This window comes from Podarcis raffonei, chromosome 1, assembly GCF_027172205.1.
Source record: "Podarcis raffonei isolate rPodRaf1 chromosome 1, rPodRaf1.pri, whole genome shotgun sequence".
Taxonomy (NCBI): domain Eukaryota; kingdom Metazoa; phylum Chordata; class Lepidosauria; order Squamata; family Lacertidae; genus Podarcis; species Podarcis raffonei.
Window position 1 is genome coordinate 97,436,213 of NC_070602.1, and position 18,137 is coordinate 97,454,349.

An 18,137-nucleotide genomic window follows, 5' to 3' on the forward strand; every position below is an offset into this window, starting at 1 on the left:
ATCCCAATCTTTAAAAATGGCGACCCAAAAGAACCAAGGAATTATAGACCGATAAGCCTATTATCAGTGATAGGGAAAATCTACGCTAAGCACCTTTTATCTAAACTCCTTACCTGGATGAAAAATCTAAATTTACCAGGGAAAGAACAAATAGGTTTCTCCAAAGGTTGCTCTACATTAGACCATTGCCTTATACTTATGCATTTGGTTGAAAAATACAGATCTCAAAGGCAATCTAAGATATATGCTGCTTTTGTAGATTTTCGTGGTGCATTTGACTCAATTGACCGCCCAAAGCTGTGGAGGAAACTCGCAGAATTAAAAATTGATCAGCGCTTATTGATCCTAATAAAAAATTTATACTCTTCCAATATCTGTCAAGTCAAACTTAACACCAAAGGTCACCTTTCATCAGACATCCCAAACTCGAAAGGGGTAAAACAAGGGTGTATTCTTGCCCCCTTCCTATTTAATTTATTTTTATCAGATTTGCCAGATCACCTTCAAAAAATAGAATCACATGCCCCTAAACTTAATCAGAAACCAGTTTCTCTATTATTATACGCAGACGATGCTGTTCTACTATCATTAACGAGCTTGGGTCTGAAACGCCTTATATCTTCTCTGATCCTTTACTGCGAATGTAACAAGCTCTCTATAAATTACGAGAAGACAAAAATTTTGGTCTTCTCGAATGGTTGGAAATTAGAGAAATGGAAAATAAGAGGGCAGGAAATTCAACAAGTGAAAATCTATAGGTATCTGGGAATCTTATTCCAGAGCAATTTAGGGTGGGCAAATCATTGCACAAATGCCATAAAACAGGCAAAGTGCACCTCATCAGCTGTTGCCCGTTTTTATTATCAGAAAGGCAATCAATTTATTCCTGCGGCCAATCAGATATTCCAAACAAAAGTGCAATCCCAGATACTCTATGGAATCCCGCTATGGGTCCAAGCATATAATAGTGATTTAAAAAAGATTCACTCCAGCTTCCTGAGACGTATTCTTGGACTCCCAGCTGTGATCAAATATGAAACAATGTGTGCAGAAATAGGCATACACACAATGGAATATTGGGCCTGGTCCACCTCAATAAAGTACTGGTTACGCTGCCATTTTCGCTGCCCTCCATCAAGTCTGCTCGCTGATTTGCTCAAAGACTCCTACAAATCAAGATGGTATCAGTACCTCGAAAAAAAGATTGAATCTTTAGGCATCGAGCTGGAGCCCCTGTACAATTCTAATGAGCAATACATTTTCCATAATATCCTAACTAGACTAAAGGATGTCGAGAGGCAAAATATTATGGCAGCTGTAAACAAAATTTGTTCGCCCATATTCTATGATTTAAATATCTTAGATAGCAGAGCCAATTACGTCACCAAATTAATAATTCCAGCCCAACGTAGGGCTTTTATGCTGGCCCGTTTGAATGTTTTTCCCTCAGCATTTGTCAGGGGAAGATATCAAAACATCCCTAGAAATAAGAGATTCTGCAGATGTTCTATGAATGTCCCGGACACGGTAGAGCACATTCTCTTTCAGTGCCCATTGTACAGTACGCTCCGTCAACGCGTGCTGTCCCCTCTTCTGGGTGGTCTGGAGCCCCAACAAGGTGAATGTGTGGGATTCTGCCTATCCGACGTTGACCAAAGGGTAACGGCGGGGGTAGCCGAGTTTTTGGTAGCAGTCCTCCAAGGAGCAGGTTAACAAGGAAAACCACTGATTTTATATGTATATATATATATATGTATGTAGCCAACTGCTGCCTTTCTGTTTATATCTCAAGGCTTTTATATGTTTCTTTCTCTTTTATCGTTTTATTTGTATAATGCCTAATAAAGGTTTGAATAAGTAAGTAAGTAAGTACTTGCAAGTTCCCTTGAGTCCCTCATGCTAAAAGTCATAAGCGAGTGGAGAGGACTAGGCGGACACACAGAGATGTTGGGAACATGGGCAGCGCACATACTTGTTGCCATTGTGTGTTCAGGCTAAATGCCTCAAGAGGACTATACTGACATACCCTATTGTGTTGTTGTGGGCAGTCCCATCCCGCTGAATGCTCTAAAATATTGATTAACAAAAAGGAAAAAAATCCTTGCTTTAATTAGTGAGAGAAGGTGTAAGTGTAGCACCATTTGAACTCCTCTTGTCTAATGTACTGCTTAAGTAGTTCACCCAGATGGCTGACAATGTCTCTAAGTGAGTATATTCCAGGAAGGATTGGAATCTATTCTGTTTAGCACCACAGAGAAATGAATCATCAGTCATCTCAGCACTCTCAATTAGGGGTGTCATGAGAAATTGAATATGGGCACTTATGTAGGTAAATTTCCCTACTCGGTTCTTTCTTTCTTTCTTTCTTTCTTTCTTTCTTTCTTTCTTTCTTTCTTTCTTTGACAAACCAAAGTGTTCAATTCAGTCCACCTTGAGTGGACTGCCCACCCGGATTTTGCTTATGCACAGTCCCTGCTCAAAGGAGGGGGGCGTACATTGTGGGCTGTTGCCAGTTCTTTTTTGAATGGGAGAGGTCTACCAGAGAGGCCTCTCCCATTCAGGAATCGTCCACAGCTCCCCCAGGGAAACCTGCAGTTTACCACTGAATTGGACCAAACAGTTATTGGGTTTTCTCTAGATGGCTGTTTGCCCAATTCAGTGGTAAAGAGTGTGTTTTTTCAGGAGAAAGCTTAAAAAGTGCTCCGACCCATATCATGGGACAGGTGGAAGTCTGGAGAAGCTCTCAGGGATAAGCCACCATGCTGACTATCTCACAAGGCAAGATTTGTCCCTCAGTAGGAGGACGTAGGTGGTGCTGTGGTCTAAACAACTGAGCGTAGGGCTTGCCAATCAGAAGGTTGGCAGTTTGAATCCCCGTGATGGGGTGAGCTCCTGTTGCTTGGTCCCTGCTCCTGCCAACCTAGCAGTTCAAAAGCACATCAAAGTGCAAGTAGATAAATAGGTACCACTCCAGTGGGAAAGTAAACAGCATTTCTGTGCGCTGCTCTGGTTTTGCAGAAGCAGCTTAGTCATGCTGGCCACATGACCCGGAAAAACTTTCTGCGGACAAACGTCGGCTCCCTCAGCCAGTAAAGTGAGATGAGTGCCGCAACCCTAGAGTCATTTGCGACTGGACTTAACTGTCAGGGGTCCTTTACCTTTACCTTTTTTAGAAGGGCTTGGGGGGAAGGGAAAATAATCATGTGAGCAGTTGGAAGAAAGGATGGAATGGTCTGAGATTTGGGGAAACCAGGGGCCCGTTAGCAATCTAGTTAAACAACAACCCAATGCTCAATGAGTTTCAGTTTTTGATGGATCTGGTTGAGGGACCCCAGTTCATTTTTAGTTTATTTCTCTCAGTTACCTATATTTCCATGTTGGTGCCAATCCTCAGATTCACTTTGTGCATTTAGTCAATGCACAGTATAGCTATTTACAGTGACCACTTGATGTGAATGCATGCATGCACAGAGACCCAAATAGTGTGTGTGTGGGGGGGTGTTCTCTGAAGAAGAAGAGGAAGATGCAGTTCAGTCCTCTATGCATTTGCACAGAACATTACCCTATGAGCATGGTAGAAACACATGCAGGTCAAGGACCAAACCTGAGCTTTCAAGAGCATCAGGCTAATATCAAATCCTTTGCCTGGGCACCATTGCCACTGTACTTCAACCTTAGGCAGCAATAACCGGATCTGACTCTCCATTTGACATTAAAGTGCTTACTGCTTTGCTCTAGTAAATACAGCAAGATCAAACAATTGCAAAAGAGAATCCACTTACCCCCTCTATTATATGGCAAAATGTTTTTGTTTTTTTTAAGGAATAATATAACGTTGGCTTTTATATTATTAAAGGTGGAAATGCCGCCTCTAGCATATCACTGTTATAACTCACAAGAGAATTACTTTAGGGTATAATACCAGGTGTAAAAAAAAGCAGAACCATAAATGTTACTCTACTGCAAAATGGCCATTCAGTGTTTTGTGATAAGAATTTAACTATATGTATTGGTAAGCCATGGCTTCAGGGAGAATGAGAATTCCTGTTGGTTTTTAAATACAGGCATCACAGTGAAAGCCATTATAGTGTAAACTCTATACACACACACACACACACACACACAGGCAAGAATAATCAGAAAACGGTATAATAATACCCATGCCTGAGTAACTCTTGTTCTTTAATGAGCCATGCTCATGAATTCTCATGTGAACAGATAATGCAATAATGTTATTGAAAAGCTGCATGATGCCTTGCTTACAGTAGCAGAGCACCCTTTAATTGGTTGCATGTTACTTTAAAACAAACAAACAAACAAAAAGGCAATAGCTACTGTGCATTTTTGATATTCAGTCCTAGAACCTCTTTATGCTGGAAATGTTTACTAAAGCTGTCATGTTTATTTCTTTCCCCACTTTGTTGTTGAATCCTTTGATGTATCACCTCGGCTAATAGAATGTCCCGATAACTAAAGCATTCTCCTTTTAAGTGGAAATAGAAAATATTAAATGTTATAAGTGCAAAGCGTGACAGCAAAATGTTTCTCATGTGTTTTATTCTTATTCATTCAGATTTGGTATATCATAGTATAGAACAGTAGACAGAGAGTTTGGCTCAGGGTCATACGAGATGTTACTCCTACAGCCAGTGTGGTGTAGTGGTTAAGAACAGTGGACTCGTAATCTGGTGAACCGGGTTCGCGTCCCCGCTCTTCCACATGCAGCTGCTGGGTGACCTTGGGCTAGTCATACTTCTCTGAAGTCTCTCAGCCTCACTCACCTCACAGAGTGTTTGTTGTTAGCTGCTTTGATACTTCTTAGGGTAGTGAAAAAGCGGGATATCAAATCTAAACTCTTCTTCATCTTACTAACACCCATCCTTGCTGTTCCCATGGAAGTCATCTAGGTCTCATGTATGGGAGTAGCTGAAGACCATGGATTGCACAGTACAGATGTGGGCCTCCCCATTTCCTAATGGGACTAAACAGAGACTGCTAAAGTCTTAATGCAGCAAAGTAGCCTGGCAAGTCTTCTTGCTTTATTTTGAGCAGAATAAGTTTGGAGAGACTACAGTGCTGCAGAAGTTCAGTAGCAGGTTATATGCTTAGCTCCGGCTTTATATAGCCTGTAAAGCTGTGCTGTTGACATGGCAGCTTTCGAATACCACATGACCCCCACTTTCATGTGTTATTCCTTTATTCCTGGGACTCATCCAGAAGGGTGGCTCCCATGCCACTCTTGTAATATATGAATAAGCTGGACCTTATTTCCTCTAGAATAGGCATAGGCAAACTGGTCCCTCCAGATGTTTTTGGCCTACAACTCCCATGATCCCTAGCTAACAGGACTAGCGGTCAGGGATGATGGGAAGTGTAGTCCGAAAACATCTGGAGGCCCGAGTTTGCCTATGCCTGCTCTAGAACACCCACATCCCTCCATAATCAAAGCATAGTTACACACCAAACACTCCATTTTAAGCAAATCACAAAAAAGTGAAAGTAAGCAAAGAAGGAAACGCTGTTTAAATCTTGAGGCTATGAGAAGTGCTGCCTTGGTTGATTTATTAAAAAGGAAAGTGAGGTAGCTGGTATTAATATTTTTCTCAAATAAATGTATCTGATTCATCATGAAAATTGGTCAATTTTATGGCTTTTATTGAAAATCATCCTGCTGCTTAGAGTATGTTAATGTGCACGTGGATTAGCTTCCTTCATTCATACTTTGTATTTAATAGCATGATTTATTTTATGCTTAAATACATGTGTGGGCTTTACATTTAGCATTATTCGTTACAGAAGCATCCCCAAGCAAATGCTGGTTAGAAGGTAATTTGAGGTTACACTACTTTGAAATCTGTATTATGCAGCTAACATTTTTGAAAAAAAGCTTTATGTTCAAGAAAGGCATATTTATCTTCTTTAATCATTAACTCAGTCAAATGTGCAGGCATTGAAACTGACTGTTTTGTATGAAGGAGAAATAGACTATTGCAAAATATTGTTGGGTGACGTCCTCCCTGTCCCTGACCCCAAAAAAACTGAACACTTTTTTGTTAATGTTCAAAAACCATTTTTATTTAAATAGAAAAAGTCTTTAAGACTGCTGGGTCTTGATTAAAAATAATTTCTGATCATCATTTTTAAAACCAGATCTGAGAATGTTAACGTGCTAATTAAAAACCATTTGGAAAATAGAGTGGAATGAATATTCTTTGATGCAAGCAATCCAGTTAAATTGTGTTAATATCTCAATATCTGTGGAGGGAACTCATGGTTGGCTTACATGCAACTTTTCACTTTCATAAGTATTACTTGACAGCTGCTGAGTGTGCATACTTATTGTGTGTCACCTGTTAATGCAAAGTGAAATGAAGCCCTTGGTGTTGAGATACAATGGGATAAAGAAAAGTTATGTTTAAAGATTGTCCTCTCAGGACAAGTCCACTTCTGGAATAGATTGGTAGATTTGCTGAAGTCAGGAAAGAGGGAAGGGGAGGAAGAATTGTACTTGCTTCTCTCAGTAGAGAACTTTGTGGTAAACTGAAAGTGTGATACAACGCATTGAAAGAGCTTAAAAGAAATGGCAGTTTTTGAGCTTTAAAATCTCCAGGTGATGAGAAGTTTCACTGGTGCAGTGCTTACCTGGGCTGGACTTGGTCTCCTTTAGAATGATGTCACTTGACGTTTGTTGGCATTGTGTAATTTCTTTGTGTTTATTTACAAATATACAAGTTGAACATGGGCGGTGTTACAGTGTTAAACATTCTTGACCAAAATACCCTGCCGGGCCTTAAGCATTTCTTGTCTACTCATAGAGTTATCCCTGATCTCATGAAGATCTAGTACATATCCCTGTTGTGTATTCAGCTAATTTGCAAAATAACTTCGAAGGAAGAGCCGCAGCTTGCTGAATCTACCTAGTGGGTTTCCCTAAGCAACCAGTGATGAGGTTGCAGGGCTTAAAGTGAGGGGAGAGAAGGGAGATAATAAATTTACTTTCCTAAGATAATTATGGGGCAAATTAAGAGCTTTTTCAGGTGTGTTTTTTCCTAATAAGAGTAGGCAGACAGTTGTTCTCTTTCTATCATTTTGTGCTTCATCCCAAACAATTCCCCCTCCTCCACAAGTTCCTTTAGGTTCTCTGGTTGCCCTGGAGACAGTGACATTTTCTCGGCCCTCTGGAGCACGGGCAACAAAAACTAACAGATGTCTTTGAACCAGCTCTTCTGTATTTACATTTCGGATTGTGTTGGTTCTAACTGTATCAAACCCCTTCAAGTGTAAATAATACGACATATTGTTATCAAAAGCAGCAGATGCTACGCTAACAAGCATATTTTCCCGGTCGGAACAGGGAGAAGCAGAAAGCGAGACAAGTGCCAGAATACAGAAGTGTATCCCCTTGTTGAAGCGGAACCATGCCCTTGCACAATATTTACCAGCCGGCCCCATGGAAATTGGTCGGAATGCATAATTTCCATAGGGAAAACAGAGCTGCAGCTAGAACAGAGATTTCACGGGCATGCCAAGGAATGCGGAGAAGGGGTGCGCTTCAGAGCCCTGGCCTGCTACGATAAGACCGGCAGACTTGTGGAACCGTCTCATTGCAACCATTCAGGTAAGTTAGAGTGCCCTGTATAAACAATGGAGGCCCAGAGTCTACCACTGGTCATGCAGCGTTTGATACCTTTCCATTTCCTGTGTCAAACATTAGCTGAATCCCAGATAAAAGAAGACAGGAAAATTTAAGTAACGTTGTGTTAGTCAAGCTTAATATGTCAGTGGGCTTATAAAGAGGTCCGCCTCTTTGAAGTGACTCATTTCAGTTTGGAATTTGTTTGAATTGAATGCACACCCTTAGTTGAAGCTGGTGGTAGCAACTGTTCACAGCGTCCTGATCTCCTGGGTACAATCTTTAGTGCATGCTGGAGATAGGGGGCATCTTTATTTGTTATACAGAAGGGAGGATTTCAGCAGGGATACCTTTCCTGACAAATGACATCTGCTGAAATTCCTTCTTCTGCACACCTATTAAAGGTATAGGAACCCTTTCCTCCTTTGCACCTGGGCACCCCCATCGTTCTACCCGGACACTGAGGTCCTGTGCCGAGGGCCTTCTGGTGGTTTCCTCACAGTGAACCAGTGAAGCCAGAGAAGTTACAGGGAACCAGGCAGAGGGCCTTCTCGGTAGTGGCACTCTCCCTGTGGAGCACCCTCCCACCAGATGTCAAAGAGAACATAACAACTGCCAGACTTTTAGAAGACATCTGAAGGCAACCCTGTTTAGGGAAGCTTTTAATGTTTGACGGATTACTGTATTTTAATATTTTGTTGGAAGCCGCCCAGAGTGGCTGGGGAAGCCCAGCCAGATGGGTGGGGTATAAATAAATAAATTATTATTATTATTATTATTATTATTATTATTATTATTATTATTATTATTATCACTCCTGTGGAGGGTAAGCAGTGTAGGCTTGCACTGAAGTCTCAGCCCTACCATCTGCACTCCATCCTGGAGTTTGGATAGCACTGTTTGATCCTGTTCTTTGACTGTGAGGTCTGTATGGCTTTCTTTTGGATTTGCTGTGTGCCAGCAAATCAAATGTTGGTTTAGTCATTGGTCGTACTCCTCTCTCAGCCTTGTTTCAGATGAACTGCCTTTTTATTTGTTTGTCAAGGTGCCATATCAATGCTTATCCATTCGTAACATCTATCATTTCCTTAAGTTTAAAAAGAAAAGAGCCAGTTTTTAAATGTTGCACAGTTGTTGTTTTTATAATTTGTGGGGAGAAGTCACAAGTGCTAGCTAATTACCAATGTTCACAATCAGTTCCTACTGCAAATTTACAGAACCCTTTCCCCGCCTAAACCCAAGGTGTAGAAATGTATTTTTAAACTGAAGTCTGCAGGCTATACACATTTAGTCAGGGTTCAATGGAGCTGATGATTCTGTAAACATGCACAAGAATGCGTTACGTAATTCATTTGGCAAGTATAAGACATATCAGGGATTGCACTTGAACGGCCTCACTGCTCTATAAGTGTAGTATCAGTCTTCAATTGTAGACTGCTATTACCATGGTTTGTAGATTAGAAACTTAAATTTATATGCTGCCTTTCTACAAAGGAAATTGTGTCCAAGGCAATTATAATCAACGAAGCATAAACAAACTACAATAAAGGTAAAGGGACCCCTGATCATTAGGTCCAGGCGCGGATGACTCTGGGGTTGCGGCGCTCATCTCGCGGCAGCTAAAAAAGCCAATGCAATTCTGGGCTGCATCAATAGGAGTATAGCATCTAGATCAAGGGAAGTAATAGTGCCACTGTATTCTGCTCTGGTCAGACCTCACCTGGAGTACTGTGTCCAGTTCTGGGCACCACAGTTCAAGAAGGACACTGACAAACTGGAACGTGTCCAGAGCAGGGCAATCAAAATGGTCAAAGGCCTGGAAACGATGCCTTATGAGGAACGGCTAAGGGAGCTGGGCATGTTTAGCCTGGAGAAGAGGAGGTTAAGGGGTGATATGATAGCCATGTTCAAATATATAAAAGGATGTCACATAGAGGAGGGAGAAAGGTTGTTTTCTGCTGCTCCAGAGAAGCGGACACGGAGCAATGGTTCCAAACTACAAGAAAGAAGATTCCACCTAAACATTAGGAAGAACTTCCTGACAGTAAGAGCTGTTCAACAGTGGAATTTGCTGCCAAGGAGTGTGGTGGAGTCTCCTTCTTTGGAGGTCTTTAAGCAGAGGCTTGACAACCATATGTCAGGAGTGCTCTGATGGTGTTTCCTGCTTGGCAGGGGGTTGGACTCGATGGCCCTTGTGGTCTCTTCCAGCTCTATGATTCTATGATTCTATCTCGCTTTAATGGCAACCCACATCTCATTAAGGTTGCCTGCCCCACCTGTCCCCTGTGGTAATCTTACACACCATGCTGCCCCTGCACTCTAGGGGCATTCTGAATTAGTTCTCTTCCTTTGGCAGGGCTAAGGGTGAGATGATACCCTTTCACATAGTTTAATGGCAGCCCGCCTCCCATGCCTTACAGCTTCGTTTTGAATTCTCCTTGAGCTGAGAGCTGGGATAAAACAAGTGGAAGCAGCCAAGCCCTTGATGGTAGCCAGTATATCTCTCTCCCCCTGCAGATCTGACAGCTGGTTAATTGTCTTCTAATTACTTCGTTATAGAGAAACAATGGTATTGAGTGTGGCATCCCACCCAATAGGTATAACCTAAAAATAACAGCGCAGAGGTGGCAGGATTTATGGAAAGAGAAAGAAGCAGGAGAATTAGGGAAGGGTGGGAGTCAGTACAGCAGAACATTGAACACAGGCCAAAGTGCTAGCAGTCTTTTGCCTGCAAACATGAGCTGGAGATACAGACTATTTGTTACCCTATCCTGCTAAAGAGTTTATTCTCCCATCAAGCTGCTGTCTTTTGCTTTAGCTCTTCCCTTTGCCTGCTGTCACTTTCTGTCACTCTTTTTGTTTTGGTCATTTCCTTCCCGTATACTCTGCACATATCCCAGTTTGCTCTGCTTTTCTCATTTTGGGCTTTGTCATGCACTGCCTCCCACTATCCCCAGTGGGGAGAAAGGGTTGTTAGCAGAGCTGGTGTTGTGCCGATCAATTTGGTTGTAATGAGAATCCAAGGAGGGAAACCAAACAGGAGCAGACAATATGAAGATATTCTGTAATGGAGGAGTTCATTGGAGTATAACAGTTTCATTCTAGCACTGATAGTAAATTCAGGGAAGGCAGCTTCTTATGAGTCATTGCACACCTTTCCAGATTTTGCCTTCTCAAACTTTTTATCAGTAAAGGCAGCACAAGCGAACTATTTCATTAACAGGGAGGGTTTCCCCATTCTTTCCTTGCCTATGGGCAACAATCTTAATCAGGTAAAAACTCTTTGGCAATTATGGCGTATTTTGATTTCTTGTTAGTATGCCTCATTGAAAAACCAAATTAAAAAATAAATAAAAAGCAGCATTGCTTGTGAAATTATTATTTAGTCCTTATACACTTGAAAATACTGCTTTATACAATAATCATATATGCTGCAACTGTCTCAATGTGCAGAGTGCTATGTCACTCACCATCTCCTTCTTTGTCACAATTTCACCATGGCTATTTTTTGGTTGACAAATAGAGACATGAGTCTGAGAGATGGCGAGTCTTTAGCTGAAGTGAGGTTTTTGAACTTGGGTGCTCTTGAATAAAATACAGTTGCCCACACGCTGGACCACCTCAAATGTACCCCACTAGCCGTGTACTGTGCCTCTCAGAAACTTGACAGTCCGTCTGGGTTTGCAGTCCTAAGCAGACAGCAACATGTGGGTGGGGTGTTATCAAGCCCTTAGCTGTCTGTTTTCAACTTGGCAGATTGCAAGTTGTGCAGACTTTCATCTGGGCTCTTAGGAGCTAACTAAAGAGTTTCTCCTTACATTCCACCTCAAATCAGCACCATTATCAAAATTAAATATGTACAGTCATACCTTGGGTTAAAGTTGCTTCAGTTTGAGCATTTTCAGGTTGTGTTCCGCGGCGACCCGGAAGTAACAGAATGCTTTACTTCCGGGTTTCGCCACTCGCACATGTGCAGACACTCAAAATGACATCACACGCATGTGCAGAAGTGGCGAATTGCGATGTGCAAACACGCAGATGCGGGTTGCATTCTCTTCAGGATGCAAACGGGGCTTTTGGACACATGTAGCTTGGCCACATGGGTTTTGATTTTGGAATTGCGTATTCTTCCCTAAAAAGCTGTGAGATAACCACCTGTTAGTGTCAGGTCCTGAAATGGCAATCATTTTGTCATACCTGCAAACTGCTGTTGCAGTCAATGGGATGCAGCTGCCTCGAACACACATCTGCAGAGCAGCTGTTTGAGCTGTTACAAATCACATTGTTAAAGCAATCCATAGATAGGTGCAGGTGGAAACGTGTCAGTCTAGATATAAAGGAACACAGTTGGTCCAAAGTCCCAACTGAGACTTTGAAAAGAAAAAGGAAGTTTACCAAGAAAATTCTCGACTTGCTTGTTTGCTTGAGGATTAACCTTAATTAACACCGGCAGTACCCCCCTCCCCCCTGCTCTGGACCCTTCTCTAGATCTTTCCTTCTTTTGCTGTAATTGTGGGAATTTGCCTCCTGCAGAATGAAAATGTCACAAATTGGCCTCTGCTGAGCCACTTAAATAACTGGCATTGTTGATATGTGTCTAAACACAGCTGCATCACACAGAGAGAATGAAGACTTATGCTTGGAAACAAGCTCTCTGGGTAATTCTGGTTTAAAGCTATTATCCATTTCTTGGGACATTGCTTAGGACTGAAGCAGTGAAATGCAGGCCTCCTCAAGGTCACGTCCTCAAAATACAAGCTTCATCCCTTTTAACCTTGAAAACTGTAGCTTAAGTACAGGTGCATGAAGCATACACTGAGAACATAGGCAGAGGCTACAACTACTGACAGCTTGTGCTGTTTCCAGGATTTTTCACCCAGGGGCATAGCAATAGCGCTGTCCACTGAGGTTTGCTGGCCCAGGCCCTTTCCCTCACAGTCCCTTAAGGGGACCCATCCCATGTGACTAAGGAACTTGCCAGATGCCCTGGCACCAGTTGTAAGATGCGTCAAACAGTTGTGACAAATAAATAAACAGCCCTACAAGTGCAACAGAATAAGTATACATACATACCAAACAGAATTAGTATGGAAAAGGTAAAAACAACAACCCAGGAAAGAGTTGACCAGTTATATCCTGATTAAGATTCCTTCCTTACCTTGACAAGCAGGAGCTAATCTGGGTCCATAGCAGTCACAATAGTAGCTTAAGACTTAGTTAGCACCATGTGAAATGGTAGGTAGGTCTGAATAGGCGAGAAACACAATGCCTGTGCCTTTGGAAGGCCTACCCTTGTATACTTAATGAGTGGACCACCCCACCTAATGAGCAAACGTATGCCTACCAGCCATTCCAGGTCAACCTTCGCCCACTCCCTTCCAGCCACTTTGTGACTGGCCGGGAGAGGAACTGAGAGCCAGGCAGTCCTCTGTGGCTGCAGCAGCCAGGCATGCAGCTCACCTTTTGTCTTTGCCTCCATCATTATGTCACAGATACAAAGTGTCTAGTGTCATTGGGAATCTGGGGTTAGTATTCAGTGACACTTTGGCCAGAAGGATGCAGAGCCTGTCGTGCACTTCCTCTAAATCCAGCGCTCAAAAAAGGATCCTTTCAGTGGTTAGCAAATTGCCTCTTTGCCACTGTGAGGTATGGGAATCTTGCTGATAAAAAGGTAAAGGTAAAGGGACCCCTAATCCCAATTCACCACGTCACAGAAGATGCTGCTGTATTTGTCCTATCACTGTCAACTAGAACTGTCAATACACTTGACATATGTGCAATGCTGTTTTAGAGTGTCATCAGTTAATTAATCAGTGCTGATTATTTATTTATACTTCAAGCATTTCTCCCACATCACAATAAGCTAAGTGCAAGATAGAAAAAAGAAGTGATCCTGCATGTATGCCTTGATAACGTGTTGGAGAAAGGCTATTCCAGGTCTCACGATGTTGTTCAAATGAAAAGCACTGAGACAGAGGGAATTTCATACGATTCTGGCACATAGCCATAGTTCTTGTATTGCAACCATGCCCTGGTGTCCTGAGGGCAGAAGGCCTCTGTTGCCTATTAACATAAATATTATTTGCATATGCAAAACCAATGAATCTGGTGGGGTTTTCTAGCCTCCATTTTTATACACCTTTCATGTATTGTTTCAAGAAAACAGTGTTTTTATTTGGTCTGCTTCCAGGGAAATCATCCTTGTCATTGTCACTGACACCTGGAGTGACACAAGAAATCCAGTCAAAAGACCTTGAATTCTGTGAGGCACCTTTAGGCTTTCTTTCCAAGTACTACAGCTGTTAAAAGTTTGTTAATTAAAATGGTGAAATATGTTAGGAGTAGATGCAAATGAGATTAAAACTAATTAGATTTGACGTGCATCTGCTTCAAAAGCAGCCTGCATAGAAGGTTTTGTTTCCTAAACCATCTCCTACCTTCACACAGTTGCATTAAGATGCATATATTCTGTGCAAATATAATGCACCAAGCAAAGTTAAGATGAGCCAAGAAACAGTTCCAGAAATGCCACTGGTTTCTATAAAATGCAGATTGTATACCTTTATTCATTACATTCTTAGAAGTCCACCTTTGACTACAGAAAGATGTTTTTCTCAATCTTTTTCTTAGGCCTGAAACCATAGATTTTACTTTATTTTTGGCTTATGTATCTGAAAAGGAGAAATAATGTGTTCATGTGCACTATTGCACCACTCATCAGCCCCTCACTGTGTTCAGTATAAATGTTTGTGCTTGTTTTCAATGTATTTGATTGCTCTTCTGCCTTGGGCTTCACAGTCCAATGAAAGCACTGATGGGTAGGAAAACTATCTACTCATATACTGAACAAGACATTTACTTAATAAACTTGAGCAGCTAATGCTTTTAAAAAGCAGCTAATAAAGACTCTGGGCAAAATAGTGTTGGAGACAACCCTATGCACCCAACCAGTCCTCTCTCATATGCAAACACAAAACCACAGACTCAGTTTGGGTCCTGTGTACATAGTCTCACCCCATTCTTGTTGTTTCTTTCCCTCCTCGCACCCACTAAATTTGTACTCTACCTTTCTACCCAACAGTGCTAACAACAATCATGCAAATACAATAAAATACAGCTAAAAATCAATAAAAGGCAATGTAAAAAAATCTGCTAAATCTCTTCAGATTTTTCAATACATACTTGTACTCTTTAAGTAGAGAGGGCCTAGGTGCATCTGCTGATAACAGATGTATTCCTACACAGTAACTGATGACAGAGTAACATGCAAGCCTAGATAGGAATTGGGGGGGGGGAGTAACCTTATTGCCTGCAAAACATAAGTGTGTGGTTGAGAGTACTTAACTATGAAATCTATCCCCCCCCCAAAAAATAATCAACACAATTATTCACTGTGGACCCTGAACCAACATTAGCTTTGTTGCATTGTAAGTAGTTGGTGCAAACAGAGCTACTAATATTATGGAGTGTGTTTGCTAAATGCTGTTGCAGTTGAACAGACTGAAGCACTAGAAACCATCCAAATAGTTACATTTCATAGTTACTTAACTTACAGAGATAAAAGCCCTCTTCCAGTTATGGGGCAGCATACAAATGCCATCACTAAAGGACATAGGCAATTTTATTTTTTTAAAATGGCAGTAAGGGTCCCAAGAACATAGTCTGATGGTACATGATGCAGCCCCTTTGGAGTTAAGCAGGTCTGAGTTGGCCAGTCCCTGGGCAGGCGATCGCCGTTGGCACTGTCCACAATACCCAGGACCTAGCACTGCTCCAGAGCTTTGTGGTAGAAAATGGCAGCTGCCAACTTGCCCCCCTCCCCAAATGGTAGAGAGTGTATAAAGAAAATTCTGCAAAGTGGCCTTATACTGGGGGGATGAAAACAAAAAGCTCAAACATTCCCAGAAATTGTCTTCTGAAATTTTTTGGCTCAACTCTCATATTGTCCAATACAGTGGTACCTTGGGTTACATACGCTTCAGGTTACAGACTCCGCTAACCCAGAAATAGTGCTTCAGGTTAAGAACTTTGCTTCAGGATAAGAACAGAAATTGTGCTCCGGCGGCGCAGCGGCAGCAGGAGGCTCCATTAGCTAAAGTGGTGCTTCAGGTTAAGAACAGTTTCAGGTTAAGAACGGACCTCCAGAATGAATTAAGTACGTAACCAGAGGTACCACTGTATGTAGGTTGTCCATAAGACCCTAAGCTTCTAAATCCTTCCTGAAGCTTAATTGATTTTGCCTCCATTAATCTGCCTAGACAAGGCATTTTACATTTCTATGGAAAGTCCACTATTATCCAGGCTCACAAACAGTAAGAAACCAAAGAATCATATTGCACCAGAGTTTATATAAAGAGCTCCATTGCTAACTCAAGACATGTTGCTCCCTGAGGGGAAGGATAAGATGGTGCATTTCCATGTAGACTGGAAGTTGACTCTTACTTTGAACACCAGTGATACCAGGTCCCTCCACTACACCTGAGGGCAGAAAGCTAGCTCAGAGCAATGTAGGCTGCATGGCGCACCAGGCACTGTCTTCCCCCAAGCACCTACCACCTGAGGCAGCTGTCTTAGTTTGCCTAATGGTAGGGCTGGCCCTAACAAACTTTTTTTCCCTTTTAATTTATTCTAACTTACTTTTCTTCAGTGAAAGCTGAAAAGCAGAAAATCACACAAGATATTTTTTTGACCTTCTGTTATTTATAATGCATAATCACAAAGTGCACATGAAATCCGATTGAATCTACTGATGGTGGGTGTAAGGGAACTGCTGATAAATAATAGAGAGCAGTGATACTGCCTAATCTAAATGGATTTGGAGACGTAAGTGGCTATGATGAAGCATTTGTCTGCAAAGTAACAAACCAAATTAGTGTACATTTTAAATTAAACCATTATACAGCTTAGGGGAAGAGCCGCAATAAAGAGCTATTATGGAAAAAATGTTAAAGCTATCAGTCTGTTGTCAAACTGCAGTGCAAAAGGTTAACAAAATGCAGATTTGAAACAAAAAAAGAGGAAAGGAAACGATACTACTAATCTTTGTATTTATTGTTTTTACCCTTGTCTGCAAAATTGATTTCATTGCAGCTTAACTATTCAGGCAGTTTCAACTGGCTGTGGGTATTTTACTAATATAGTTCTGTGATAAGAAAAGTTGGCTTTGCTATAAGCAATTTTAATGCAAAAGCCAACAAATCATACTGCCAAATGGTTTTATAGCTTAAGCCTGGATCTCAGCCTCTTACATTCGATTTAATAGAGCCATGTGATCAATTTTGTCATTTGGGGATGAATCTAGTTCAGTTGACCTTGGAAGCTTGTGGGTTCCCCCCCTTAATTTTGAGAGATTGGGGGCACTCAAGAACTTGAGTGGTGACATGAGACAGAATTGTTGCAGCGTCCAGATCAAGTGATAAAGCCGAGGCAATCAAGCAGGTCTTGGCAGCAAGAGAAATAGCAAGTGATTTCAAGCATATTTTTAAAATGGTGATTCAGTGATTGAAAACAGTTTACTTGCAGGTGGTCCTACAATGAGCACAGTGTTAGTCAGGATTTTCCTGGAACTTTCCTTTTTCTTTTTGTCATGAGCTAGAAAGAAGCTTGTCTCATCAGCAGGATAACCAGATGAAACAGAAATCTTAACTTTCAGCATGGGGATGATTCTTACCAAAGTTGAAAGGTTCTCACTTAAGGACACAAGAAGAGTTCAGCAGGATCACACCAAAGCCCCATCTAGTCCAGCATTCTGTTTCTCACAGTGGCCTATGGAAAGCCTACTGGCATGACATGAGGTCAATAACCCTCTTCTGCTGTGATTCTACAGCAACTGGTATTCTGAGACTTATTGCCTCTGATTCTGGAAGTTCGGGTTTTGTATTTTATTTTTCTTACCCCAGTGAGCATCACTTTAAACTTATACATCAAGCTTCATTGGCCCATTTAATTGGCCCAATAACCCAGTCTGGAATTTATCTTGAAGCTGATCGCAGTTCCTTTCAGTGCAAGACTTTATTGCAATAATACACTGAATTTTAAAAGCGTTTCTTTGGGTTCCCTTTTCAGCTCTTATTATAACCTCAACTGTGTCAATGCAGGCTAAACCAGCCTTACCAAACCTAGATACTCTCCAGATGCTTTATGCCTATGCTGGCTGATGATGATGGGAGTTGTAATCCAAAATGTCAGTTGGGAAAGCTGGGCTAAACTATCAGCTTTTATTGTGAGAAGGAGTTTGTCCCTTTGCCATACTTGCATACCGCATAGGCCTCCTCTAATTGTTGTTAGCAATAGTCATTCAGTGAGCTGGTTCAGGCATCAAGCCAAAATTAAACCAGGATTATTATTATTATTATTATTATTATTATTATTATTATATAAAAACCACACTTAAACCACAGGTCATTTCACAGACGATCAAAAACATTCTGGCTTGTTTTGTGAGAGTTTGGCTTGTTTTCCCCCTGTCTACTTCCTGCCTTTTTCATATTTCATGAAAACCTTT

The 18,137-nt window shown here is 41.5% G+C and overlaps 1 protein-coding gene across 4 annotated transcripts in view; it reads left to right on the top strand.

The window, feature by feature from the left end:
* Positions 1–18,137, top strand: part of THSD7B (thrombospondin type 1 domain containing 7B) — a 367,181-nt gene that overhangs the window by 265,176 nt on the left and 83,868 nt on the right. For 3 of the 4 annotated variants that reach the window (XM_053405703.1, XM_053405718.1, XM_053405710.1), the window contains one exon: positions 7,355–7,618. The exons of the other annotated variant lie outside the window; for it this stretch is intronic. In XM_053405703.1, the coding sequence (XP_053261678.1) occupies positions 7,355–7,618 (264 nt within the window). The remainder of the gene's footprint in view (positions 1–7,354; positions 7,619–18,137) is intronic. 4 annotated transcript variants of the gene reach the window in all.